Source organism: Ascaphus truei, chromosome 17, assembly GCF_040206685.1.
Source record: "Ascaphus truei isolate aAscTru1 chromosome 17, aAscTru1.hap1, whole genome shotgun sequence".
In the NCBI taxonomy this organism is placed as follows: Eukaryota; Metazoa; Chordata; class Amphibia; order Anura; family Ascaphidae; genus Ascaphus; species Ascaphus truei.
In genome coordinates, this window is record NC_134499.1 from 19308553 (window position 1) to 19335185 (window position 26633).

The following is a 26633-nucleotide window of genomic DNA, read 5'->3' on the forward strand; positions in this document are numbered from 1 at the left end:
TGGCACTTTACAATAACAGAGAATAGAATAATTCAGAGGGAACAAGCGCTTCAGAAATAGAGGTAACATTGGGAGAATGTGAGCTCCTGGGCACAGGAACTTCCTATCTACTCAGCATGTGGGGAAACGACCAGACAAATCAGAAGAGACAGCGCTCGCCGCAAAGCGCTCGCCGCAAAGCGCTCGCCGTTGTAGTCAGATGATCGTTTCTGCAAATAATTTCTTGAGACGCGCTTGTAGTGAAAATCTCTTTATTTCACAGGAAACCGCGGTGCATCAAACAGGGGCGTCCCAGGCCCCCCATCATCAGGTCGGGGTTCCCAATATCGCGTGAGCTTATATACATGTCCGCCGCCATATCCAGGAGTGACATCCTCCCATATCCGGCTTGTACACCGGGGGGCGCTCAAGGGCCAACCACAGGTCAGGTTTTAAGGATGTCCCTGCTTCAGCACAGATGGCTCAGTCAGCAGGGACTGATTGAGCCACCTGTGCTGAAGCAGGGATATCCTGAAAACTTGACCTGTTGGCGGTCCTTGAGGACAGGAGTTGAGCGCCCCCGGTGTACAGAGAAGGTGACACACGGTCCCTTGTCTGCGCCAACGATGGACGCTAACCCATCATAGCGAACGTTGTGCGTGTCAACACATCACACAGCGAGACGCAAAGCGCATTAACCCACCAATATCATGAAAATAGCTACACAGTATCAAATAACCACACACCCTGACAGACACGGCAAGAGCACGCGTGTCCTCCAACGCCACCAACAGGTCAGGTTTTCACTGACCTGCCTGTGCTGAAGCTGGGATACCCTGAGCTGTTGGTGACCCTTGGGGACGGGGGTTGGCCACTCTTGGGTTACAGGGTATAAGTGCATAATGTCGTTAGTGAGGCGGGGTCCCACCCAGGATCAATGAAACGCTTTGTGGAGCTTGCAGAGTGGGGGGGGTTGGGGGTGAGGGGGTGAGAGACGTGCTGACACTGGGGGTAGAGAGGAGACAGGAGAGAGCGAGTGGGTTTATAGCGAGAGATTAACAGGATTATATAATAACCTTCAATGGTTACTGCAAAATGTGGTCACTGCCGGGGCAATAAGGCACTCAGGAGCTGGGTTACTGTGATATGATGTTACAGGGACACTGCTGCAGTAATGAGGCACTCAGAGGTTGGGTTATCACGGTAAGGTGTCACTGCTGGAGTAACGAAACACTCAGGAGTTACCCAGAATAAACTTTTGGCGTTACCAGTCTGTCCCCTGTGTGCAGTCTGTCCCTCCCCAGCCTGGGTAGCAGCGACACCGGAATTGTGTCCCCATGTGTTCAGTGTCCCTTTGGGTGATCTCTCCAGAGACGAGGTAGCCGCTTCCCAAGGTGTGCCGCTTGATGTTGTAACTCCCGGGGTGCAGGTGGAGATAAGCCTCGGACGCGGGGTCCTTCCGCACGCAGCGCCCGTTCCCGGCACACAGAGCTCGGCTGCACAGCAAGGCCCCGCTGGTCACATTCACCACGTACGCGCCGAGAGTGTCATCTATGTACGCTTTCACTGCCAGGCAGGAGTCCTGAGAACAGTGACATGGTGACACGGACCAGGGTGACACAGAGGGGACGTGTGCGCAGTGTGTCCCTCCCCCCGCAGGGTGACACAGTCGTGCAGTGTGTCCCTCCCCTCGCAGGGTAACACAGATGGGACGTGTGCAGTGTCCCTCCCCCCGCAGGGTGACACAGACGGGACGTGTGTGCAGTGTGTCCCTCCCCTCGCAGGGTAACACAGATGGGACGTGTGCGCAGTGTGTCCCTCCCCCCGCAGTGTGACACAGAGGGGACGTGTGCGCAGTGTCCCTCCCCCCGCAGGGTGACACAGACGGGACGTGTGCGCAGTGTCCCTCCCCCCGCAGGGTGACACAGTCGGGACGTGTGCAATGTCCCTCCCCCCGCAGGGTGACACAGACGGGACGTGCGCAGTGTCCCTCCCCCCGCAGGGTGACACAGACGGGACGTGTGCGCAGTGTGTCCCTCCCCCCGCAGGGTGACACAGACGGGACGTGTGTGCAGTGTGTCCCTCCCCCCGCAGGGTGACACAGACGGGACGTGTGTGCAGTGTGTCCCTCCCCCCGCAGGGTGACACAGAGGGGACGTGTGCGCAGTGTGTCCCTCCCCCCGCAGGGTGACACAGAGGGGACGTGTGCGCAGTGTCCCTCCCCCAGCAGGGTGACACAGACGGGACGTGTGTGCAGTGTGTCCCTCCCCCCGCATTGTGACACAGAGGGGACGTGTGCGCAGTGTCCCTCCCCCCGCAGGGTGACACAGACGGGACGTGTGCTGTGTCCCTCCCCCCGCAGGGTGACACAGACGGGACGTGTGCGCAGTGTGTCCCTCCCCCCGCAGGGTGACACAGACGGGACGTGTGTGCAGTGTGTCCCTCCCCCCGCAGGGTGACACAGACGGGACGTGTGCGCAGTGTGTCCCTCCCCCCGCAGGGTGACACAGTCGGGATGTGTGCACAGTGTGTCATTCCCCACGCAGGGTGACACAGACGGGACGTGCGCAGTGTCCCTCCCCCCGCAGGGTGACACAGACGGGACGTGTGCGCAGTGTGTCCCTCCCCCCGCTGTGTGACACAGACGGGACGTGTGCGCAGTGTGTCCCTCCCCCCGCAGGGTGACACAGACGGGACGTGTGTGCAGTGTCCCTCCCCCCGCAGGCTGACACAGACGGGACGTGTGCAGTGTCCCTCCCCCCGCAGGGTGACACAGTCGGGATGTGTGTGCAGTGTGTCCCTCCCCTCGCAGGGTGACACAGATGGGACGTGTGCGCAGTGTCCCTCCCCCCGCAGGGTGACACAGACGGGACGTGTGCAGTGTCCCTCCCCCCGCAGGGTGACACATGGGACGTGTGCAGTGTGTCCCTCCCCCCGCAGGGTGACACAGACGGGACGTGTGCGCAGTGTCCCTCCCCCCGCAGGGTGACACAGACGGGACGTGTGCAGTGTCCCTCCCTCCGCAGGGTGACACAGACGGGACGTGTGCGCAGTGTGTCCCTCCCCCCGCAGGGTGACACAGACGGGACGTGTGCGCAGTGTGTCCCTCCCCCCGCTGTGTGACACAGACGGGACGTGTGCGCAGTGTGTCCCTCCCCCCGCAGGGTGACACAGACGGGACGTGTGTGCAGTGTCCCTCCCCCCGCAGGCTGACACAGACGGGACGTGTGCAGTGTCCCTCCCCCCGCAGGGTGACACAGTCGGGATGTGTGTGCAGTGTGTCCCTCCCCCCGCAGGCTGACACAGACGGGACGTGTGCAGTGTCCCTCCCCCCGCAGGGTGACACAGTCGGGATGTGTGCGCAGTGTCCCTCCCCCCGCAGGGTGACACAGACGGGACGTGTGCGCAGTGTCCCTCCCCCCGCAGGGTGACACAGACGGGACGTGTGCAGTGTCCCTCCCTCCGCAGGGTGACACAGACGGGACGTGTGCGCAGTGTGTCCCTCCCCCCGCAGGGTGACACAGAGGGGACGTGTGCGCAGTGTCCCTCCCCCCGCAGGGTGACACAGACGGGACGTGTGCGCAGTGTCCCTCCCCCCGCAGGGTGACACAGACGGGACGTGTGTGCAGTGTGTCCCTCCCCCCGCAGGGTGACACAGATGGGACGTGTGCGCAGTGTGTCCCTCCCCCCACAGGGTGACACAGATGGGACGTTTGCGCAGTGTCCCTCCCCCCGCAGGGTGACACAGTCGGGACGTGTGCAGTGTATCCTTCCCCCCGCAGGCTGACACAGACGGGACGTGTGTGCAGTGTGTCCCTCCCCCCGCAGGGTGACACAGTCGGGACGTGTGCAGTGTCCCCCCCCCGCAGGCTGACACAGACGGGACGTGTGCGCAGTGTCCCTCCCCCCGCAGGGTGACACAGACGGGATGTGTGTGCAGTGTGTCCCTCCCCCCGCAGGGTGACACAGTCGGGACGTGTGTGCAGTGTGTCCCTCCCCCCGCAGGGTGACACAGATGGGACGTGTGCGCAGTGTGTCCCTCCCCCCACAGGGTGACACAGATGGGACGTTTGCGCAGTGTCCCTCCCCCCGCAGGGTGACACAGTCGGGACGTGTGCAGTGTATCCTTCCCCCCGCAGGCTGACACAGACGGGACGTGTGCGCAGTGTCCCTCCCCCCGCAGGGTGACACAGACGGGATGTGTGCGCAGTGTCCCTCCCCCCGCAGGGTGACACAGACGGGACGTGTGTGCAGTGTGTCCCTCCCCCCGCAGGGTGACACAGATGGGACGTGGTGCGCAGTGTGTCCCTCCCCCCACAGGGTGACACAGATGGGACGTTTGCGCAGTGTCCCTCCCCCCGCAGGGTGACACAGTCGGGACGTGTGCAGTGTATCCTTCCCCCCGCAGGCTGACACAGACGGGACGTGTGTGCAGTGTGTCCCTCCCCCCGCAGGGTGACACAGTCGGGACGTGTGCAGTGTCCCCCCCCCGCAGGCTGACACAGACGGGACGTGTGCGCAGTGTCCCTCCCCCCGCAGGGTGACACAGACGGGATGTGTGTGCAGTGTGTCCCTCCCCCCGCAGGGTGACACAGATGGGACGTGTGCGCAGTGTCCCTCCCCCCGCAGGCTGACACAGACGGGACGTGTGTGCAGTGTGTCCCTCCCCCCGCAGGGTGACACAGACGGGACATGTGTGCAGTGTGTCCCTCCCCCCGCAGGGTGACAGAGGGGACGTGTGCAGTGTGTCCCTCCCCCCGCAGGGTGACACAGACGGGACGTGTGCGCAGTGTGTCCCTCCCCCCGCAGGGTGACACAGAGGGGACGTGTGCAGTGTCCCTCCCCCCGCAGGGTGACACAGTCGGGATGTGTGTGCAGTGTGTCCCTCCCCCCGCAGGGTGACACAGACGGGACGTGTGCAGTGTCCCTCCCCCCGCAGGGTGACACAGACGGGACGTGTGCAGTGTCCCTCCCCCCGCAGGGTGACACAGACGGGACGTGTGCAGTGTGTCCCTCCCCCCGCAGGGTGACACAGACGGGACATGTGCAGTGTGTCCCTCCCCCCGCAGGGTGACACAGTCGGGATGTGTGTGCATTGTCCCTCCCCCCGCAGGGTGACACAGTCGGGAAGTGTGTGCAGTGTGTCCCTCCCCCCGCAGGGTGACACAGATGGGACCCCTGTATTTTGGGGGCTCCCCGCAAGGTGACACAGATGGGTCCCGTGTATTTTGGGGGCTCACCGCAGGGTGACACAGAAGGGACCCGTGTATTTTGGTGGCTCACCGCAGGGTGACACAGATGGGACCCCTGTATTTTGGGGGCTCACCGCAGGGTGACACAGACGGGACCCGTGTATTTTGGGGGCTCACCGCAGGGTGACACAGATGGGACCCGTGTATTTTGGGGGCTCACCGCAGGGTGACAGATGGGACCCGTGTATTTTGGGGGCTCACCGCAGGGTGACAGACGGGACCCGTGTATTTTGGGGGCTCACCGCAGGGTGACAGATGGGACCCGTGTATTTTGGGGTCTCACCGCAGGGTGACACAGACGGGACCCGTGTATTTTGGGGTCTCACCGCAGGGTGACACAGACGGGACCCCTGTATTTTGGGGGCTCACCGTGGGATGACACAGACGGGACCGTGTATTTTGGGGGCTCACCGTGGGGTGACACAGACGGGACCGTGTATTTTGGGGTCTCACCGCAGGGTGACACAGACGGGACCCGTGTATTTTGGGGGCTCACCACAGGGTGACAGATGGGACCGTGTATTTTGGGGGCTCACCGTGGGGTGACAGACGGGACCCGTGTATTTTGGGGGCTCACCACAGGGTGACAGATGGGACCGTGTATTTTGGGGGCTCACCGTGGGGTGACACAGACGGGACCCCTGTATTTTGGGGTCTCACCTTGCTCTTGCTGTAGTCTGCGTTTCCCCAGAGGATGATCCCGGCCGCGCCGAGCGCCGCGCTCTGTCCTATCGTCTGAATCAGGTCCTCCTGCAGAGATCACGGGGGGACAGTGTGACAGTCACGGGGGGACAGTGTGACAGTCACAGGGGGGGCAGTGTGACAGTCACAGGGGGGCAGTGTGACAGACACGGGGGGACAGTGTGACAGTCACTGGGGAACAGTGTGACAGTCACAGGGGGGACAGTGTGACAGTCACAGGGAGGACAGTGTGACAGACACGGGGGGACAGTGTGACAGTCACTGGGGAACAGTGTGACAGTCACTGGGGAACAGTGTGACAGTCACAGGGAGGACAGTGTGACAGTCACAGGGAGGACAGTGTGACAGTCACAGGGAGGACAGTGTGACAGACACAGGGAGGACAGTGTGACAGCCACAGGGGGACAGTGTGACAGTCACAGTGGGCGACACAGGGGGCAGTGTGACAGTCACAGTTGGACAGTGTGACAGTCACTGGGGGACAGTGTGACAGTCACTGGGGGACAGTGTGACAGTCACTGGGGGAAGTGTGACTGTCACAGGGGGAGACAGGGGGGCAGTGTGAGACACAGGGGGGCAGTGTGAGACACAGGGGGCAGTGTGAGACACAGGGGGCAGTGTGAGACACGGGGGCAGTGTGAGACACAGGGGGCAGTGTGAGACACAGGGGGCAGTGTGAGACACAGGGGGGCAGTGTGAGACACAGGGGGGCAGTGTGAGACACAGGGGGGCAGTGTGAGACACGGGGGCAGTGTGAGACACAGGGGGCAGTGTGAGACACAGGGGGCAGTGTGAGACACAGGGGGCAGTGTGAGACACAGGGGGCAGTGTGAGACACAGGGGGCAGTGTGAGACACAGGGGGCAGTGTGAGACACAGGGGGGCAGTGTGAGACACAGGGGGCAGTGTGAGACACAGGGGGCAGTGTGAGACACAGGGGGGCAGTGTGAGACACAGGGGGGCAGTGTGAGACACAGGGGGCAGTGTGAGACACAGGGGGCAGTGTGAGACACAGGGGGCAGTGTGAGACACAGGGGGCAGTGTGAGACACAGGGGGCAGTGTGAGACACAGGGGGCAGTGTGAGACACAGGGGGCAGTGTGAGACACAGGGGGCAGTGTGAGACACAGGGGGCAGTGTGAGACACAGGGGGCAGTGTGAGACACAGTGGGCAGTGTGAGACACAGGGGGGCAGTGTGAGACACAGGGGGGCAGTGTGAGACACAGGGGGCAGTGTGAGACACAGGGGGCAGTGTGAGACACAGGGGGCAGTGTGAGACACAGGGGGGCAGTGTGAGACACAGGGGGCAGTGAGACAGTTGTGAAAAAAAACGTCAACAATGATTTTTTTCATGGCTCCATTTCTTTTGCCCGGTGCAGTGTGAGCGTTCCCACAGAGGGGGGAGGTTATAACGCAGCGCCCCCCGGAGCCCGGTGCAGTGTGAGCGTCCCCACAGAGGGGGGAGGTTATAACGCAGCGCCCCCCGGAGCCCGGTGCAGTGTGAGCGTTCCCACAGAGGGGGGAGGTTATAACGCAGCGCCCCCCGGAGCCCGGTGCAGTGTGAGCGTTCCCACAGAGGGGGGAGGTTATAACGCAGCGCCCCCCGGAGCCCGGTGCAGTGTGAGCGTTCCCACAGAGGGGGGGGGGTTATAACGCAGCGCCCCCCGGAGCCCGGTGCAGTGTGAGCGTTCCCACAGAGGGGGGAGGTTATAACGCAGCGCCCCCCGGAGGCCGGTGCAGTGTGAGCGTTCCCACAGAGGGGGGAGGTTATAACGCAGCGCCCCCTGGAGCCCGGTGCAGTGTGAGCGTTCCCACAGAGGGGGGAGGTTATAACGCAGCGCCCCCCGGAGCCCGGTGCAGTGTGAGCGTTCCCACAGAGGGGGGAGGTTATAACGCAGCGCCCCCCGGAGCCCGGTGCAGTGTGAGCGTTCCCACAGAGGGGGGAGGTTATAACGCAGCGCCCCCCGGAGGCCGGTGCAGTGTGAGCGTTCCCACAGAGGGGGGGGGTTATAACGCAGCGCCCCCCGGAGCCCGGTGCAGTGTGAGCGTTCCCACAGAGGGGGAGGTTATAACGCAGCGCCCCCCGGAGCCCGGTGCAGTGTGAGCGTCCCCACAGAGGGGGGAGGTTATAACGCAGCGCCCCCCGGAGCCCGGTGCAGTGTGAGCGTCCCCACAGAGGGGGGAGGTTATAACGCAGCGCCCCCCGGAGCCCGGTGCAGTGTGAGCGTTCCCACAGAGGGGGGAGGTTATAACGCAGCGCCCCCCGGAGCCCGGTGCAGTGTGAGCGTTCCCACAGAGGGGGGAGGTCAGGCTGAAGGGGGGGCTGCTGACATCGTACGAGCGCAAAGCACACAGGCTTTGGGGGGAGCTGCTGCTTTAATATTTTGGTAATAGACCCTTTTATAGTGTGGGAGGGGGTGAGCACAGGCACACAAGGGGTTAATATCTGCGCTCGCACAAAAGAATGAGGTTAGTCGGGTACGTCTGGCAGTGGAGGGGTTAAATGTGCATTTACCGGAGGCAAAATTCCGCTTTTCTGATAAAAATCTCCCTTCCCTGGAAATGACATACTGGGAATTACTGCCGGGCGCACATAAGATGTCTGCCCCGGAGCGCGTTAACCCTTTCCCTGTCACATAAAAGGCCTACATTGTCTTAATCTGATGCTGCAATCTATAATAGAAGTGTGTATAATAAACGGGGGAGCGGTGTGACGGACACGGGGGAGGGGGGGTGACGGACACGGGGGAGGGTGACGGACACGGGGGAGGGGGGTGGTGACGGACACAGGGGGGGGGGTGACGGACACAGGGGGGGGGGGAGTGACGGACACAGGGGGGGGGGGGTGACAGATATGGGTTCCAGGAGTGCCGTGTATCTATCTGTGCGGGGGGTGAATGTGCCCCATTATATAAGAGTGCCGTGTATCTGTCTATGTGGGTTATTATGCCGTGTATGTCTGTGCGGGGGTTAATGTGCCCCATTATATAAGAGTACCGTGTATCTGTCTGTGCGGGGGTTAATGTGCCCCATTATATAAGTGTGCCGTGTATCTGTCTGTGTTGGTTGTATCTGTCTGTGCGGGGGTTAATGTACCCCATTATATAAGAGTGCCATGTATCTGTCTGTGGGGGGGGGGTTAATGTGCCCCATTATATAAGAGTGCCGTGTATCTGTCTTTGGGGGGGTTATTATGCCCCATTATATAAGTGTGCCGTGTATCTGTCTGTGTGGGATTAATGTGCCCCATTATATAAGAGTGCCGTGTATCTGTCTGTGTGGGATTAATGTGCCCCATTATATAAGAGTGCCGTGTATCTGGCTGTGGGGGGGTTATTATGCCCCATTATATAAGTGTGCCGTGTATCTGTCTGTGCGGGATTAATGTGCCCCATTATATAAGAGTGCCGTGTATCTGTCTGTGTGGGATTAATGTGCCCCATTATATAAGAGTGCTGTGTATCTGTCTGTGTGGGGGTTATTATGCCCCATTATATAAGAGTGCCGTGTATCTGGCTGTGTGGGGGTTATTATGCCCCATTATATAAGAGTGCCGTGTATCTGGCTGTGGGGGGGTTATTATGCCCCATTATATAAGAGTGCCGTGTATCTGTCTGTGTGGGATTAATGTGCCCCATTATATAAGAGTGCCGTGTATCTGGCTGTGGGGGGGTTATTATGCCCCATTATATAAGAGTGCCGTGTATCTGTCTGTGTGGGATTAATGTGCCCCATTATATAAGAGTGCCGTGTATCTGTCTGTGAGTGGGTTAATGTGCCCTATTATATAAGAGTGCCGTGTATCTGTCTGTGAGTGGGTTAATGTGCCCCATTATATAAGAGTGCCGTGTATCTGTCTGTGAGTGGGTTAATGTGCCCTATTATATAAGAGTGCCGTGTATCTGGCTGTGTGGGGGTTATTATGCCCCATTATATAAGAGTGCCGTGTATCTGGCTGTGTGGGGGTTATTATGCCCCATTATATAAGAGTGCCGTGTATCTGGCTGTGGGGGGGTTATTATGCCCCATTATATAAGAGTGCCGTGTATCTGTCTGTGTGGGATTAATGTGCCCCATTATATAAGAGTGCCGTGTATCTGGCTGTGGGGGGGTTATTATGCCCCATTATATAAGAGTGCCGTGTATCTGGCTGTGGGGGGGTTATTATGCCCCATTATATAAGAGTGCCGTGTATCTGTCTGTGTGGGATTAATGTGCCCCATTATATAAGAGTGCCGTGTATCTGTCTGTGAGTGGGTTAATGTGCCCTATTATATAAGAGTGCCGTGTATCTGTCTGTGAGTGGGTTAATGTGCCCCATTATATAAGAGTGCCGTGTATCTGTCTGTGAGTGGGTTAATGTGCCCCATTATATAAGAGTGCCGTGTATCTGTCTGTGAGTGGGTTAATGTGCCCCATTATATAAGAGTGCCGTGTATCTGTCTGTGAGTGGGTTAATGTGCCCCATTATATAAGAGTGCCGTGTATCTGTCTGTGAGTGAGTGGGTTAATGTGCCCTATTATATAAGAGTGCCGTGTATCTGTCTGTGAGTGGGTTAATGTGCCCCATTATATAAGAGTGCCGTGTATCTGTCTGTGAGTGAGTGGGTTAATGTGCCCCATTATATAAGAGTGCCGTGTATCTGTCTGTGAGTGGGTTAATGTGCCCCATTATATAAGAGTGCCGTGTATCTGGCTGTGAGTGGGTTAATGTGCCCCATTATAAGAGTGCCGTGTATCTGGCTGTGTGGGGGTTATTATGCCCCACTGTATGTGCTGAGTGTGAGGCGGGTGAGTATGTCGTCTCTCCGTTACCTGGGCGAGGAAGTCCATGCTGTATGTATACACGATGCGGGCGTAGGGCAGGATGGGCAGGGTCCCCCCAGGTGCCGCCTTGGCCACCCTGAACGCCTCCTGCACCCTGTACTGCACAAACTTCCCCACGTTCTCCGACAGCTTCAGCCTCTGTTCCAGGTAAATATCGGGGTACAGCACCCTGCTGGCCCCCCACATCCAGCCCAGGCGGTCGTTCCTCCTCACCTCCGCTTCGGGGCAGACCCCCGTGTAATTGGAGCTGGCGTTCTTGTACTCGTAGTTGTAGCAATTGGGGAAGCCGTAAAAGCCCCACAGCCCCCCGGGCCGGAGCCTACTGCCCAGTTCCAGCGTGGACCTCATCAGGTCCCGGGCGGCCCCCTCAAATTGCCTCTTTGCCACTTTCCTCACCTTTTTGCGGGGCCAGTACGGCTGCTGCTGGCTCACCAGCTCAAGGGAATGGCGGACGTAGACCTTCATCTGGTTCCAGTTACGGGACCACAGAGGCCGCCAGTTCTCCCAGTCCACCACCGCCACCCCCTTGAAGGCCGGATCAAGGATGGCGGCCTCTATGTCTGTGCGGGCCTTGGTCAGGTGCTCCTCAATGCTGGCATTCTGGGGGAGCCCCCCGTTGACGGGCGACCCGTCCTGGGCGTAGTACGGGTACTCCCCCAGCTGGGTGTTGTAGAATATGACCACCTCGTTGCCAATAAATGAATGGTTCTGGTTGATCGAGATGTCAAAGGCTCCCAGGTCCAGGGCCACCCCGAAAGTATCCCAGCACCGGCGGGTGGGGGCGTTCCACGCGGTGACGAAGGGCCGCTGAGAGAGAACAGGGTCAGAACCAGCAGGGGATAGGAACAGGAGGAGCAGTGAGAGAGCAAAGGGTGGGGGAAGCGATGAAGAGAGCTCTGGCGTTAGAACCATCGTCACTCGATTCTGGGTCCCGCAGGAACCAGTGCTTCTTAAAGAGAGAAGACAAAGACAGTAATGTGAAGAAGAGACCTGTGAGGTTTGCAAAGCTCTATACACATGAGGAAGAGACATGCGAGGTTTGGAAAGCTCTGTACCCGTGAAGAAGAGACTTGTGAAGTTTGGAAAGCTCTATACATGTGACGAAGAGACCTGTGAGGTTGGGAAGCTCTGTACACGTGAAGAAGAGACCTGTGAGGTTGGGAAGCTCTGTACACGTGAAGAAGAGACCTGTGAGGTTGGGAACGCTCTGTACATGTGAAGAACAGACCTGTACAGAGCTTTCCAAACCTCACATGTCTTTTCTTCACATGTACAGAGCTTCCCAAACTTCACAGGTCTTTTCTTCACATGTACAGAGCTTCCCAAACTTCACAGGTCTGTTATTCACATGTACAGAGCTTTCCAAACCTCACATGTGAAGAAGAGACCTGTGAGGTTTGCGAAGCTCTGTACATGTGAAGAAGAGACCTATGATGTTTTAGAAGCTCTGTACATGTTGTTGCAGAAGACAAGGCAATGACACGTGAGATATCGGAGAAGGCTTGTTTATTCACCTTTGATTAAACAAGGAACACAAACGAGCTTCATACAGCGTAAGTATGTCACAAAACAATAGATTAGAACAGACCTGTTCAACAGACCTTCTGATCAAATCCCGCATCTCGCACTCAATTCTCCTCCTCACTGTTAAAGCTTTACACTCTTCTGCCCCTCACATCTCAGCCCTAATTTCTCGCTATGCACCATCCCGACTCTTGCGTTCTGCTCAAGGATGTTTTCTCTCTACCCCCTTTCTATCTAAAGCCCTCTTCCCGCCTTAAACCTTTCTCACTGACTGCCCCACACCTCTGGAATGCCTTCCCCCTCAATACCTGAATAGCACCCTCTCTATCCACCTTTAAGACCCACCTTAAAACACAGCTGTTTAAGGAAGCATATGAGTAGCTCCATGGCTAATACTATACACGATACATAAAGCTTGGCCCCTTGCAGACACACTTACCAGAACACCCTCCTATTGTCTCTGTATGTTCTCCCTACCAACAAATTAGTTTGTAAGCTCTTTGGAGCAGGGACTCCTTTTCCTAAATGTTACTTTTATGTTTTATTTATATTATTTATTATTTATTTGATTGTCACGTATATTACTGCTTTGAAGCGCTAGGTACATTAATGGTGCTATATAAATTAAAGACATACATACATCATACATACAACAGATCAAATGTGGGGTCCCCTTTCTTCAGGGAGAGCCATCCAGGGTCTGGGTGCTTTAGCTCAGGCACGTGCATATCACTGGTTCAGACAGCAGTCTCCCTATGACTGACAGCCCTGAAACAGTGACAGTTTTGGTGAATTAAAACCTCTTAATGAGGCAGCTGAGGACTGGTTAATTATCCAGCCTCTCTCAGGCTAGGATTTAACCAGGTCCCTGCAGGACTGCAGACCTAAACATAAGACTGCCATGCATAACATTGACTTTAGAGGATTGCCCCTGTCACACTCCTTCCCCGTTTGTGTATGGCTGGGGCCATGCATGGATGAAGCCCGACCACCCACCCTTTCTCAAGGGAGAGGAAATCCGCATTCGCGTTTCCTTTCCTGGCCTGTGCTGAATTTGGAAAGAGAATGGTTGGAGGGCCATATACCACATTGTAAGCCAGACATTGGAGTCTGTCAGTGTATTTAACCACTTTGGAGGAGCATGGTCAGTCACGAGGGTAAAGTGGACTCCCGCCGGGTAATGTCTTAGGACTTTAATTGCCCACTTCACTGTGAGGCATTCTTTATCGATTTACAGAGTAATTTCTCTCCCTCGGGAATAATTTCTGACTCAGGAACAGAATTGGGTGTTTTACTCCTTCAAATTGTTGTGACAGAACTGCCCCCAGTCCTATCTCTGAGGCATCGGTCTGTACCAAAAAGGGTTTATTAGTCTGGGCTTTTAAGGATAGGGGCTTCTGATAAACACTTTTTTACCTCTTCAAAGGCCATCTGGCACTCTCTTGACCATACCACTTGTACAAAGGCCCCCTTCTTTGTGAGGTCTTTTAGGGGCGCAGTAACTTCGGAATAGTTGGGGATGAATCGACGATAAAACCCGGCTAAGCCGAGCAGGGACAGTACCTGTGTTTTTGTCCGCGGGTTTGGGACTTCCTTTAGGGCCACTACCTTACTGGCTCATGGCCTTACTTTCCCACTCCCTACAGCATAGCCGAGGTGCTTTGTAGAGGTCTTTCCCAAGGCACACCTCTGAGGGTTTGCAGTGAGCCCTACCTCTCTCAAGGATTTAAGGAGTGCTCTTACCCTATTGAGGTGAACCCACCAATGCTTACTATATCAGCTAGGTATGCCATGGCACAAGCCCTAGGAGGCTGTGACACTTTGTCCATGAGCCTCTGGAAGGTGGCCGGGGCTCCATGCAGATCAAACGCCATCGTCACGAATTTAAATATCCCAAGGGGCATTGCAAAGGCCATTTTGGGTTTGGAGTCCTCCTCCAAAGGTATTTGCCAGTATCCTTTGGTGAGGTCCAGTGTAGATATGTACTCTCCGCGCCAAGAGAGTTCTGTAATTAGTCTACCCTTAGCATCAGGTATGCATTAAACCGGGTTACAGCATTTACCTTCCAAAGGTCCACGCAAAAACCTTCCCATCTGGCTTACAAATCATTACAATTGGGCTACATGATTCCTCGATCACGCCCAGATTTAGAATCTATTGCACTTCCTTTTTTTACCAGGGCTTTCCGGTAATCTGCAAGGGTGGGATCGTACTTTCACACCAGTTTGGGTCTCTATCCTGTGTGACACTAGATTTGTGTTCCTGGGGAGATCTGAAAACACATTGTTAAACTGGTTACATAATTCTACCAACTGTTCTCTCTGTTCGGAGGTTAACTGCATTCCCATAGGGATTTTGTTGGCCTAAGGGGGGTTCTCCGGTGGAGGCCCTAGACTCATTTCCTCTTCCGTCGGGTGGATGAACAGAGATCTCTGCACCTTCCAGGGCTTCAGCAAATTTACATGGTCATTTTGTTTACCCTTCCTGGGCCCTGGCTGAGAGATCTCATAATTCACCTCACCCGTACGGCGGAGTACTTTAAATGGGCCCTGCTATTTTGTTAGGAGTTTACTCACAACTAGGTAAGAGCAACATCACCTCGTCCCCTGGTTGAAACACCCTCGTGCAAGCGTTTTGGTTATAGTGTCGTTCCTGATGATCTTGGGGCTGTCTAAGGTCCTCCCTTGCAAAATGGCCGGTCATGCCTAGGCAATTCCTAAGATCGAATACATAGTGAAGGGCATTCTTAGACGGGGATCTCTGTTCTTCCCAGGTCTCCTTTAACAAGTCGAGGATACCTCAGTGTTGGCGGCCAAATAGGAGCTCAAATGGGGAGAACCCCATGGAAGCTTGGGGAACTTCCCGCTTTGCAAACAGCAGAAGGGGGAGAAGTTCGTCCCAAGGGGTCTTCTCTGTATCAACACATTTTCTCAACATACTTTTCAGAGTTCGGTTAAACCTTTCTACCTATCCATCCGTCTTTGAATGGTAGACCAATGTACGCACGTATTTTAACCCCTAGCCACATTAAAACCTTCTGCATCCTGTTGGTCATAAAATGTGTTCCTTGATCGGTTAACATTACCTGGGGAAGTCCCACCCTAGAGAGGAGCTCCAACAACATGTTGACCACCTGTTTAGACGTGGCCCTTTGGATGCAGTTGCCCCTCAGCATCCCCCTTCTCACACCACATGTTGCAGAAGACAAGGCAACAACACGTGGGGTATCCGAGAAGGCGCGTTTATTCATCTTTGAATAAACCGGGAACATAACAGAGCTTCATTCAGCATAAAAATGCCACAAGACAATAGCTTAGAACAGACCTGTTGAACAGTTACAATGCGGGGTTCCATTCCCCCAGGGTGGGTCATCCAGGGTGTGGGTGCTTTAGCTCAGGCACGTGTATCTCACTGGTTCAGACCGCAGTCTCCCTAAGACTCTGAAACAGTGACAGTTCTGGTGTCTTAAACCCCCTTAGGCTAAGATTATAGTAGGCGTGCGACGGAGCGCATGGCATCGCGTGTGCGCCTGTCGCCCGAGTGATGGGTTCACTGTGATGGAGCGATTGGGGAGGCGTGGCGGAAGCATGGTGGACGCGTCGCCAGGTTGAATCGCCCTCATTGGCTGAACCGCTCACGTGACGCGGCCGCAGCGCGGAAAAAAAAAAACCAATTCATTTGTCGTTTGAAAAATCTGACGCGCGATCGCTCTGCATCGCGCCCGCGCACAGTATGGCCGGCTCCATAAGGCTGCTGCACTTTGTTCGCGCAGTGCACGAAATCGAGCGCTGTCGCGGGTACTATAATCGCGGCCTTAACCAGGCAGCTGGGGCCTGGTTAAATATCCAGCTTTTTTTCGGCAGCTACTTAACCAGGTCCCTGCTGGACTGCAGACCTAAACATAAGACTGCCATGCATATCATTACATAGTTAATGAGGTTGAAAAAAGACATACGTCCATCAAGTTCAACCTATGCTAAATTTAGACGACAGAAACTTTACCCTATATTTGTACTTACAGTATAATGATCCAAAGTAAGGCAAACAAAAAAAACCAGTGACACATTATCCACTGATGTCTCCTAAGGGGAAAAATTAATTCCTTCCTGACTCCAAATAGTGGAGATTACTCCCTCAATTAACATCCTTCCCATGTTTATTATTTGGTATATCCCTGTATACCGTTCCTTTCTAAAATGGTGTCCAACCTTTTTTGAACAAATCTATTGTATCTGCCATCACAGTCTCCATGGGTAATGAATCCCACAGTGTAACTGCCCTTACTGTAAATACCCCTTTCCTTTGTTGCTGGTGAAATCTCCTTTCCTCCAACCTTAAGGGATGACCCAGAGTCCTCTTTGTACTGCCCATAGGAAGAAGTTATTTTGAAAGCTCCTTGTATTGTCCCTGAATATATTTGTATATAGTTATCATATCTCCTCTTACACGCCTCTTTTCTAATGTAAACAAATCTAATTAGCTAGCCTTTTCTCAAAAATCAGATTATCCATCCCCTTTATTAATTTGGTGTCTCTTCTCTGCACTTTTTCTAGTTCCATAATGTCTTTTCTATGGAGTGGTTCCCAAAATTGTACTCCATATTCAAGCTGTGGTCTTACTAATGCTTTGTAAAGGGGAATAATTATGTTTACTTCCCTTCCATCCATTGCCCGTTTAATGCAAGATAAGATCTTGTTTGCCTTTGCTGCTACTGCATGACTTTGGGCACTATTGCTAAACCTGCTGTCTACAAGCACTCCTAAATCCTCCTCCATCAAGGATTCCCCCAATGTATCCCCATTTAATTTGTAAGTTGCCTGTATACTCTTGTTTCCCAAATGCATAACCTTACGTTTATCTGTATTAAACCTCACCTGCCATTTACATGCCCAGGTTTCCAGTCTCTCCAAGTCCTTCTGGAGAGAAATTACATCCTGCTCTGATTCTATTACCTTACACAATTTAGTGTCATCAGCAAAGATGGAGACTTTGCTCTCGATGCCACCTCAAGGTCATTAATAAACAAGTTAAAAAGCAGGTGTCCCAGTACCGATCTCTGAGGTACCCCACTCACAACCTTAGCCCAACCTGAAAAAGTTCCATTTATGACAACCCTCTGTCTGTCCTTCAACCAGTTTTCAATCCAGGTGCAAATATTTTTACCGAGTCCAATTTGCTTTATTTTGTACACCAACCTCTTGTGTGAAACCGTATCAAAAGCCTTTGCAAAATCTAAATAGACCACATCAACTGCATTACCCTGGTCTAAATTTCTACTTACTTCCTCAAAGAAACTAATAAGGTTAGTTTGGCATGATTATCCTTCATAAATCCATGCTGACTATTACTAATAATTGTGTTTCTCTATTAGGTATTCCTGAATATTATCCCGTATGAAACCTTCAAGTAGCTTCCCCACTATTGATGTCAGGCTTACAGGTCTGTAATTCCCCGGGTGTGATCTAGCTCCCTTTTTAAATATAGGCAACACATCTGCTTTACGCCAATCTTGTGGTACTGAGCCTGTGGAAATGGAGTCCTTGAATATTACATGTAATGGTTTGGCTATTACTGAGCTTAACTCCTTCAACTCTTGGATGTATGCCATCGGGGCCAGGTGCCTTATTTACTTTCATTTTATCAAGCCGCCCATGAACTTCTTCCACAGTTAAACAATTGCTTATTAATAAGGAGGTTGAGGCTTCCTCCTGCGGCACTACTATTGAAATTGATTCTTCCCTGGTAAACACAGAGGCAAATAATTTGTTGAAAACCTCTGCTTTTTCCTTATCTCAAATAATCTGCCTGCCCATCTCACACTGAAAGGGTCCTATATTTTCTTTTCTCATTTTTTGTTGTTGTTGCTATTAAGGTACTTAAATAATTTTTTAGAGTTGATCTTACTTACCATTTTTTCCCCTACCCAATAATCTAAACGCCTGCCTCTTCTTTTCCATTTCCTCCCCTACCTGTTTATTTAGCCACATAGGTTTAGACTTATTTCTTTTATACTTATAACCCAAGGGTATACACTGATGAGTGTGCTTTTCTAACAATGTTTTAAAGACTGACCATCTATCTTCCACCTTTTTCCCTGCAAAAACATCATCCCAATTTATTCCTTTTAGATTAGTGCTCAGTTTATTAAAGTTTAAAGTCTCTGTTGAACCCAAGTAATATGGTTTTTGATGATTTATTTCAAATGAGACCAGTTTGTGGTCACTGTTACCCAAATGTTCCTGGACTTGAATATTTGTTAATACAGGCCGTCCTCGTTTATCCAACGGAATCCGTTCTGGAAGTAACGTTGGATAGCGAAACCATTGTAAAGTGAGTCCCATGTTAATCGGTGGCGGTGAGCGTTCAGGCGTTCAGGTGTCGGATAACGCATTATGGCGGTGAAAAACGGCCCTTAGGGTTGCATTGTAAAGCGTTGGATATGCCATTCTTTGTAAAGTGAAACGATGGATAGCGAGGACTACCTGTACTTCTACATTGTTTGATATTACCAAATCAGTATTGCCCCTCTCCGGGTTGGTTCCTCAATAATTTGAGTCATGTAATTGTCTTTAAGCATCCCCAAAAACCTGTTTCCTTTTGTTGTAATGCTAATCTCATTGCCGCAGTCTGTCTGGATAATTAAAATCGCCTGTTCTGGACCAAGCACACCCTGATAGATGCGTAGGGACAGGCAGGTTAACTCAATCCCATATACCAAGCAAGGGAACCTTCTTACTCGCTGAAGTGTTTATTTGGGGCAACAACATACAAATAAAAAGGGGGAAAAAGTACTGAGGGAACACTGGGACATGAGAGCAATAGAGAGGGAGGGGAGCTATGGGGGAAGTGGGATAAATGCAAGATATAGGAATAGGTAAAAAACAGTAACTTTACCAGGATAGGAGAGATGTCTGCTCAGGATGGCTGCTGGTACTAAGAGAGCGCATGCTGGTCTGGGCTGATGGGAAATTAACTGGGACAATAGCACCTGGCAAGGGGAGGGGGAGCAGTCCATCCTGGTAAAAAGGCAGGGGGGTTGCCAAGGCAACTGGCTGAAGCCAAGAAACCCACAAGGGATGGCAACATTGTTGCAACAGCTAGGCTGGCAGCCTGAAGCCAGAGAAAACACAATCCTGTTCCAGGACATCCCCCATTATGCAAACATGACCCAGTTTTTCTGCCTTCTCCATTTGCAAATGTATTTTGGCTTCCTCAATCTCACAGATATTTGGTGGTTTATGGCATATTCCCACAAACATTTTCTTTGCACTTTTACCTCCACTGCTAATTTCTATCCACAAGGTTTCTACATTGTCATCATTCCCTTTGTAAACATCTTCCCTTATAATAGGTTTTAGATCCGGTTTACTGTATAAACATACTCCACCTCCCCTTCTATTTGCTCGATCCTTCCGAAAATGGGAATAACCCTCTAAATGAACTGCCCAGTCATGAGTTTCCCCCCACCATGTTTCAGTAATGCCTATGATATCATACTGCTCCCTTTCAGCTATTAATTCAAGCTCCCCCATTTTATCTGTCAGGCTGCGGTCGCAGGGAAAATCAAATGGACTTGACTTCCAGCGATCGCGACCAATCCGTCGCTCCGCTTCTACTATAAGCGCTCGCAGCGGCGGCAATACATTTGTTTTGCCGCAATAGTTGCGTCGCCGGCACTATCGGCGCAGCCTCGGGCTTCTTGCATTAGCAAGCACGCATTTAAGGGGTTTTCCAGTCTGTGCTATTCTGTTATCTGCTCCGGCCTTCGCCAATTGGGTTTAGTTTTTAGCAGTTTTATAGTATTATCTGTATTCACTTTGGGTGTCTCCCTGCATGCTAATCTCGCACTTGCCCCATTCTACTTCCAATGACCCCTTGCTATTTCCCCCTCCCTATCTATTCTATTTAATTAGTTATCTGTTTCTTGTCCCTCCCTCCTCCATCCTTTGCCTTGCTGACGGCGACGCGACCGATGACGTCACCCGTCGCCACGAGCGAAATATATATTTCGGTTTTAAGCAAAATCGCTAGGCGACAAGGCCAGTGACGTCACGAAGGGGGCGGGCAGCGCTCTCTGGTTTAGAGACAGTCACATGTGGCGACTGTCTCTAAAAAATCTAATTAACCCGGTTTCAACATTTTTGGTCGCTCCGTCGCGGTCGCACTTACTATAAGCGCTTGCGGAAAAGTCAATGTATTTGTTTTGGAGCGACGTTGCGCAGCCTAAAGAGGATTCCCCGTCACACATGTGAAGAAGAGACCTGTGAGGTTTGCAAAGCTCTGTACATGTGAAGAAGAGACCTGTGAGTTTTGCAAAGCTCTGTACATGTGAAGAAGAGACCAATGAGGTTTGGTAAGCTCTGTACACGTGAAGAAGAGACTTGTGAGGTTTGGTAAGCCATGTACACGTGAAAAAGAGACATGTGAAGTTTGGGGAGCTCTGTGCGCATGTCCTGCTGCAGTGTGCGCCCGTGTCCTGCTGCAGTGTGTGTGCCCGTGTCCTGCTGCAGTGTGTGTGAGCCCGTGTCCTGCTGCAGTGTGTGTGCCCGTGTCCTGCTGCAGTGTGTGTGCCCGTGTCCTGCTGCAGTGTGTGTGCCCGTGTCCTGCTGCAGTGTGTGCCTGTGTCCTGCTGCAGTGTGTGTGCCCGTGTCCTGCTGCAGTGTGTGTGCCCGTGTCCTGCTGCAGTGTGTGCCTGTGTCCTGCTGCAGTGTGTGCCTGTGTCCTGCTGCAGTGTGTGTGCCCGTGTACTGCTGCAGTGTGTGTGCCCGTGTACTGCTGCAGTGTGTGTGCCCGTGTCCTGCTGCAGTGTGTGTGCCCGTGTCCTGCTGCAGTGTGTGTGAGCCCGTGTCCTGCTGCAGTGCGCCCGTGTCCTGCTGCTGTGTGTGCGCCCGTGTCCTGCTGCAGTGTGTGTGCCCGTGTCCTGCTGCAGTGTGTGTGCCCGTGTCCTGCTGCAGTGTGTGTGCCCGTGTCCTGCTGCAGTGTGCGCCCGTGTCCTGCTGCAGTGTGTGCCCGTGTACTGCTGCAGTGTGTGTGCCCGTGTCCTGCTGCAGTGTGTGTGCCCGTGTACTGCTGCAGTGTGTGTGCCCGTGTACTGCTGCAGTGTGTGTGCCCGTGTCCTGCTGCTTTGCGCGCCCGTGTCCTGCTGCAGTGTGCCTGTGTCCTGCTGCAGTGTGCGCCCGTGTCCTGCTGCAGTGTGTGCGTGCCCGGGTCCTGCTGCAGTGTGTGCGCCCGTGTCCTGCTGCAGTGTGCGCCCGTGTCCTGCTGCAGTGTGTGTGCCCGTGTCCTGCTGCAGTGTGTGTGCCCGTGTCCTGCTGCAGTGTGTGCCCGTGTCCTGCTGCAGTGTGTGCGCCCGTGTCCTGCTGCAGTGTGTGTGCCCGTGTCCTGCTGCAGTGTGCGCCCGTGTCCTGCTGCAGTGTGTGCGCCCGTGTCCTGCTGCAGTGTGTGCGCCCGTGTCCTGCTGCAGTGTGTGTGCCCGTGTCCTGCTGCAGTGTGTGTGCCCGTGTCCTGCTGCAGTGTGTGGGCCCGTGTCCTGCTGCAGTGTGCGCCCGTGTCCTGCTGCAGTGTGCGCCCGTGTCCTGCTGCAGTGTGCGCCCGTGTCCTGCTGCAGTGTGCGCCCGTGTCCTGCTGCAGTGTGTGCGCCCGTGTCCTGCTGCAGTGTGTGCGTGCCCGGGTCCTGCTGCAGTGTGTGCGCCCGTGTCCTGCTGCAGTGTGCGCCCGTGTCCTGCTGCAGTGTGTGTGCCCGTGTCCTGCTGCAGTGTGTGTGCCCGTGTCCTGCTGCAGTGTGTGCCCGTGTCCTGCTGCAGTGTGTGCGCCCGTGTCCTGCTGCAGTGTGTGTGCCCGTGTCCTGCTGCAGTGTGCGCCCGTGTCCTGCTGCAGTGTGTGTGCCCGTGTCCTGCTGCAGTGTGTGTGCCCGTGTCCTGCTGCAGTGTGTGTGCCCGTGTCCTGCTGCAGTGTGTGTGCCCGTGTCCTGCTGCAGTGTGTGCGCCCGTGTCCTGCTGCAGTGTGTGTGCCCGTGTCCTGCTGCAGTGTGCGCCCGTGTCCTGCTGCAGTGTGCGCCCGTGTCCTGCTGCAGTGTGTGTGCCCGTGTCCTGCTGCAGTGCGCGCCCGTGTCCTGCTGCAGTGTGCGCCCGTGTCCTGCTGCAGTGTGTGTGCGCGTGTCCTGCTGCTTTGCGCGCCCGTGTCCTGCTGCAGTGTGCGCCCGTGTCCTGCTGCAGTGTGTGTGCCCGTGTCCTGCTGCAGTGTGTGTGCGCGTGTCCTGCTGCAGTGTGTGTGCGCGTGTCCTGCTGCAGTGTGCGCCCGTGTCCTGCTGCAGTGTGTGTGCGCGTGTCCTGCTGCTTTGCGCGCCCGTGTCCTGCTGCAGTGTGCGCCCGTGTCCTGCTGCAGTGTGTGTGCCCGTGTACTGCTGCAGTGTGTGTGCCCGTGTCCTGCTGCAGTGTGTGTGCCCGTGTCCTGCTGCAGTGTGCGCTCGTGTCCTGCTGCAGTGTGCGCTCGTGTCCTGCTGCAGTGTGCGCCCGTGTCCTGCTGCAGTGCGCGCCCGTGTCCTGCTGCAGTGTGCGCCCGTGTCCTGCTGCAGTGTGTGTGCCCGTGTCCTGCTGCAGTGTGTGCGCCCGGGTCCTGCTGCAGTGTGTGCGCCCGTGTCCTGCTGCAGTGTGCCCGTGTCCTGCTGCAGTGTGTGCGCCCGTGTCCTGCTGCAGTGTGTGCGCCCGTGTCCTGCTGCAGTGTGCGCCCGTGTCCTGCTGCAGTGTGCGCTCGTGTCCTGCTGCAGTGTGTGCGCTCGTGTCCTGCTGCAGTGTGTGCGCTCGTGTCCTGCTGCAGTGTGCGCCCGTGTCCTGCTGCAGTGTGTGTGCCCGTGTCCTGCTGCAGTGTGCGCCCGTGTCCTGCTGCAGTGTGTGCGCCCGTGTCCTGCTGCAGTGTGTGTGCCCGTGTCCTGCTGCAGTGTGTGCGCCCGTGTCCTGCTGCAGTGTGTGTGCCCGTGTCCTGCTGCAGTGTGTGTGCCCGTGTCCTGCTGCAGTGTGTGCCCGTGTCCTGCTGCAGTGTGTGTGCCCGTGTCCTGCTGCAGTGTGTGTGCCCGTGTCCTGCTGCAGTGTGTGTGCCCGTGTCCTGCTGCAGTGTGTGCGCCCGTGTCCTGCTGCAGTGTGTGCGCCCGTGTCCTGCTGCAGTGTGTGCGCTCGTGTCCTGCTGCAGTGTGTGCCTGTGTCCTGCTGCAGTGTGTGCGCCCGTGTCCTGCTGCAGTGTGCGCCCGTGTCCTGCTGCAGTGTGCGCCCGTGTCCTGCTGCAGTGTGTGTGCCCGTGTCCTGCTGCAGTGTGCGCCCGTGTCCTGCTGCAGTGTGTGTGCCCGTGTCCTGCTGCAGTGTGCGCCCGTGTCCTGCTGCAGTGTGTGTGAGCCCGTGTCCTGCTGCAGTGTGCGCCCGTGTCCTGCTGCAGTGCGCGCCCGTGTCCTGCTGCAGTGTGTGTGCCCGTGTCCTGCTGCAGTGTGTGTGCCCGTGTCCTGCTGCAGTGTGTGTGCCCGTGTCCTGCTGCAGTGTGCGCGCCTGTGTCCTGCTGCAGTGTGTGTGCCCGTGTCCTGCTGCAGTGTGTGCCTGTGTCCTGCTGCAGTGTGTGTGTGCCCGTGTCCTGCTGCAGTGTGTGTGTGTGTGCCCGTGTCCTGCTGCAGTGTGTGTGCCCGTGTCCTGCTGCAGTGTGTGCCTGTGTCCTGCTGCAGTGTGTGTGTGCCCGTGTCCTGCTGCAGTGTGTGTGTGTGTGCCCGTGTCCTGCTGCAGTGTGTGTGTGTGCCCGTGTCCTGCTGCAGTGTGTGCGCGTGTCCTGTTGCAGTGTGTGCGCGTGTCCTACTTCAGTGTGTGTTGCGCTGGAGTGTGTGCGTGTGTCTGTGTGTTCTATTTCAGTATGTGCGTGTGTCCTGCTGTACAGTAGCACACAGTGTAACACAGACATTATAGAAGGGTTAACACTCCCTCCCCCACTCCTCTTATCTCTCACTTCTCCTTTCTAGTCTGTTACACAAGAATATGTAGAATGCCAGTGCTCAGAAAAACAAGTCCTGTTTAATATAATATAATAATCTGTAGTTGGAAAAAACTCCTTTATAAGGATATATCATAACGTAGCTCTAATAGGGTTAGGGGACTAGTACCTAATGTCACCGGCACCATTGATAATTAGTACAGACCAAAGTCCCACTGTGGTAAAGGAGAAAAAAGGGTTACAGTGACCCATAAAGTACACTCACTTTGTTTCTCCTGGCGTATCCAACATCAGTTGTTTTGGTAAGCGTGCAATCTCCCAGGTAAGCGTGCAATCTCCCAGGTAAGCGTGCAATCTCCCAGGTAGGCGTGCAATCTCCCAGGTAAGCGTGCAATCTCCCAGTAAGCGTGCAATCTCCCAGTAAGCGTGCAATCTCCCAGTAAGCGTGCAATCTCCCAGGTAGGCGCGCAATCTCCCAGGTAGGCGTGCAATCTCCCAGGTAGGCGTGCAATCTCCCAGGTAAGCGTGCAATCTCCCAGGTAAGCGTGCAATCTCCCAGGTAGGCGTGCAATCTCCCAGGTAAGCGTGCAATCTCCCAGGTAAGCGTGCAATCTCCCAGGTAAGCGTGCAACCTCCCAGGTAAGCGTGCAACCTCCCAGTAAGCGTGCAATCTCCCAGGTAAGCGTGCAATCTCCCAGGTAAGCGTGCAATCTCCCAGGTAAGCGTGCAATCTCCCAGGTAAGCAGCAGGAACAGGTAGAAAAATTTGGCAGGGCACTGCCAGACGGAACAGAAGGAGGCTCACTGTATGCAGAAGCAAACATTATTTATTGCATTAAAAAATGGACCAAATGTCCCCCCTAAGCCACAGCAAAGGTCCACCAAGAGAAAGGGCATACTGCCCGAAACGCGTTGGTGGACCTTTGCTGTGGCTTAGGGGGGACATTTGGTCCATTTTTTAATGCAATAAATAATGTTTGCTTCTGCACACAGTGAGCCTCCTTCTGTTCCGTCTGGCAGTGCCCTGCCAAATTTTTCTACCTAGTCTGTTACACACACAGTGTTACACATGGACCCTCTCTCTTCCCCCCCCCCCCCACCACACAGTGTTACACATGGACCCTCTCTCTACCCCCCCCCCACCACACAGTGTTACACATGGAACCTCTCACCCCCCCCCCCCACCACCACACACTGTGTTACACATGGACCCTCTCTCTCACCCCCCCACACACTGTGTTACACATGGACCCTCTCTCCATCCCCCCAACCTCCCACTGTGATACACATGGACTCCCTATCCCCCTCATTTCTCCCTCCTCCCGCTTCTCTCCCTCTCCCCCCCCATATACGCATCTCTCTCCCCTCCGCCCCACTGCGATACACATGGATTCCCTATCCCCCTCTTCCTCCCTCCTCACCCCTCTATCCCCCCTCCACACTGTGATACACATGATCTCCCTATCCCCTCCTCTATCCCCCCACAATGACATACGCAGGGACTCTCTATCCCCCCCCCACACTTGGATACACATGGACTCCCTATCCCCCTCCCTCCCCCCCCCCCCCCCCCACAATGAGACACACATGGACTCACTCCCGTGCTGCTGACAGTCAGATTGCGCTGTCTCCCTCCTGTGATTTCTCCAGGAAGATCTGAGCCACCCTGAGGGGGGCAGAATCGTTGTGCCCGCCCCTGCCCGGGGCAGAGATAGCCTGCGTCACACAGCCCTCCCCCTGAGCACCGAAGTAACCTCTGCCCTACCAGAGGGGGGACTGGGTGGTCAACGGATGGAGGAGAACTGCTAGTGACCCGCAGAGCATCGCACCAAACACACATTCCCTGCTAGTGACCCGCAGAGCATCGCACCAAACACACATTCCCTGCTAGTGTCCGCAGAGCATCGCACCAAACACACATTCCCTGCTAGTTTCCCGCAGAGCATCGCGCCAACACACATTCCCTGCTAGTGACCCGCAGAGCATCGCACCAAACACATTCCCTGCTAGTGACCCGCAGAGCATCGCACCAAACACACATTCCCTGCTAGTGACCCGCAGAGCATCGCACCAAACACACATTCCCTGCTAGTGTCCGCAGAGCATCGCACCAAACACACATTCCCTGCTAGTTTCCCGCAGAGCATCGCGCCAACACACATTCCCTGCTAGTGACCCGCAGAGCATCGCACCAAACACATTCCCTGCTAGTGACCCGCAGAGCATCGCGCCAACACACATTCCCTGCTAGTGATCCGCAGAGCATCGCACCAAACACATTCCCTGCTAGTGACCCGCAGAGCATCGCACCAAACACACATTCCCTGCTAGTGACCCGCAGAGCATCGCACCAAACACACATTCCCTGCTAGTTTCCCGCAGAGCATCGC

The 26633-nt window shown here is 54.9% G+C and overlaps 1 protein-coding gene across 4 annotated transcripts; it reads right to left on the reverse strand.

Annotated features, from left to right (window-relative positions):
• Window positions 1-234: 234 nt before the first annotated feature.
• Window positions 235-25992, reverse strand: HYAL1 (hyaluronidase 1). 4 transcript variants are annotated; one of them, XM_075574177.1, is made up of 4 exons: window positions 25841-25992; window positions 10748-11708; window positions 5892-5981; window positions 235-1561 (listed from the first exon to the last, which is right to left on the reverse strand). In XM_075574177.1, exons 2-4 carry the CDS (start codon window positions 11669-11671, stop codon window positions 1244-1246), a joined length of 1332 nt encoding a protein of 443 aa, XP_075430292.1. In that variant the 5' UTR covers window positions 11672-11708; window positions 25841-25992; the 3' UTR covers window positions 235-1243. The 4 variants fall into 4 exon arrangements, with proteins under 4 accessions (XP_075430292.1, XP_075430290.1, XP_075430293.1 ...); XM_075574175.1 differs by lacking the exon at window positions 25841-25992 and adding an exon at window positions 24510-24728; XM_075574178.1 differs by lacking the exon at window positions 25841-25992 and adding an exon at window positions 19178-19254.
• Between the last annotated feature and the right edge of the window lie 641 nt (window positions 25993-26633).

Excerpts from the sequence above, each read along its gene's own strand:
- HYAL1 (XM_075574175.1), bottom strand. The coding sequence starts at position 24,535 with ATGTTGGATACGCCAGGAGAAACAAA. Across the intron at positions 5,982-10,747 it reads GCATGGACTTCCTCGCCCAG|GAGGACCTGATTCAGACGAT; the intron begins GTAACGGAGAGA and ends TGATCTCTGCAG. Across the intron at positions 1,562-5,891 it reads CAGACTACAGCAAGAGCAAG|GACTCCTGCCTGGCAGTGAA; the intron begins GTGAGACCCCAA and ends CACTGTTCTCAG.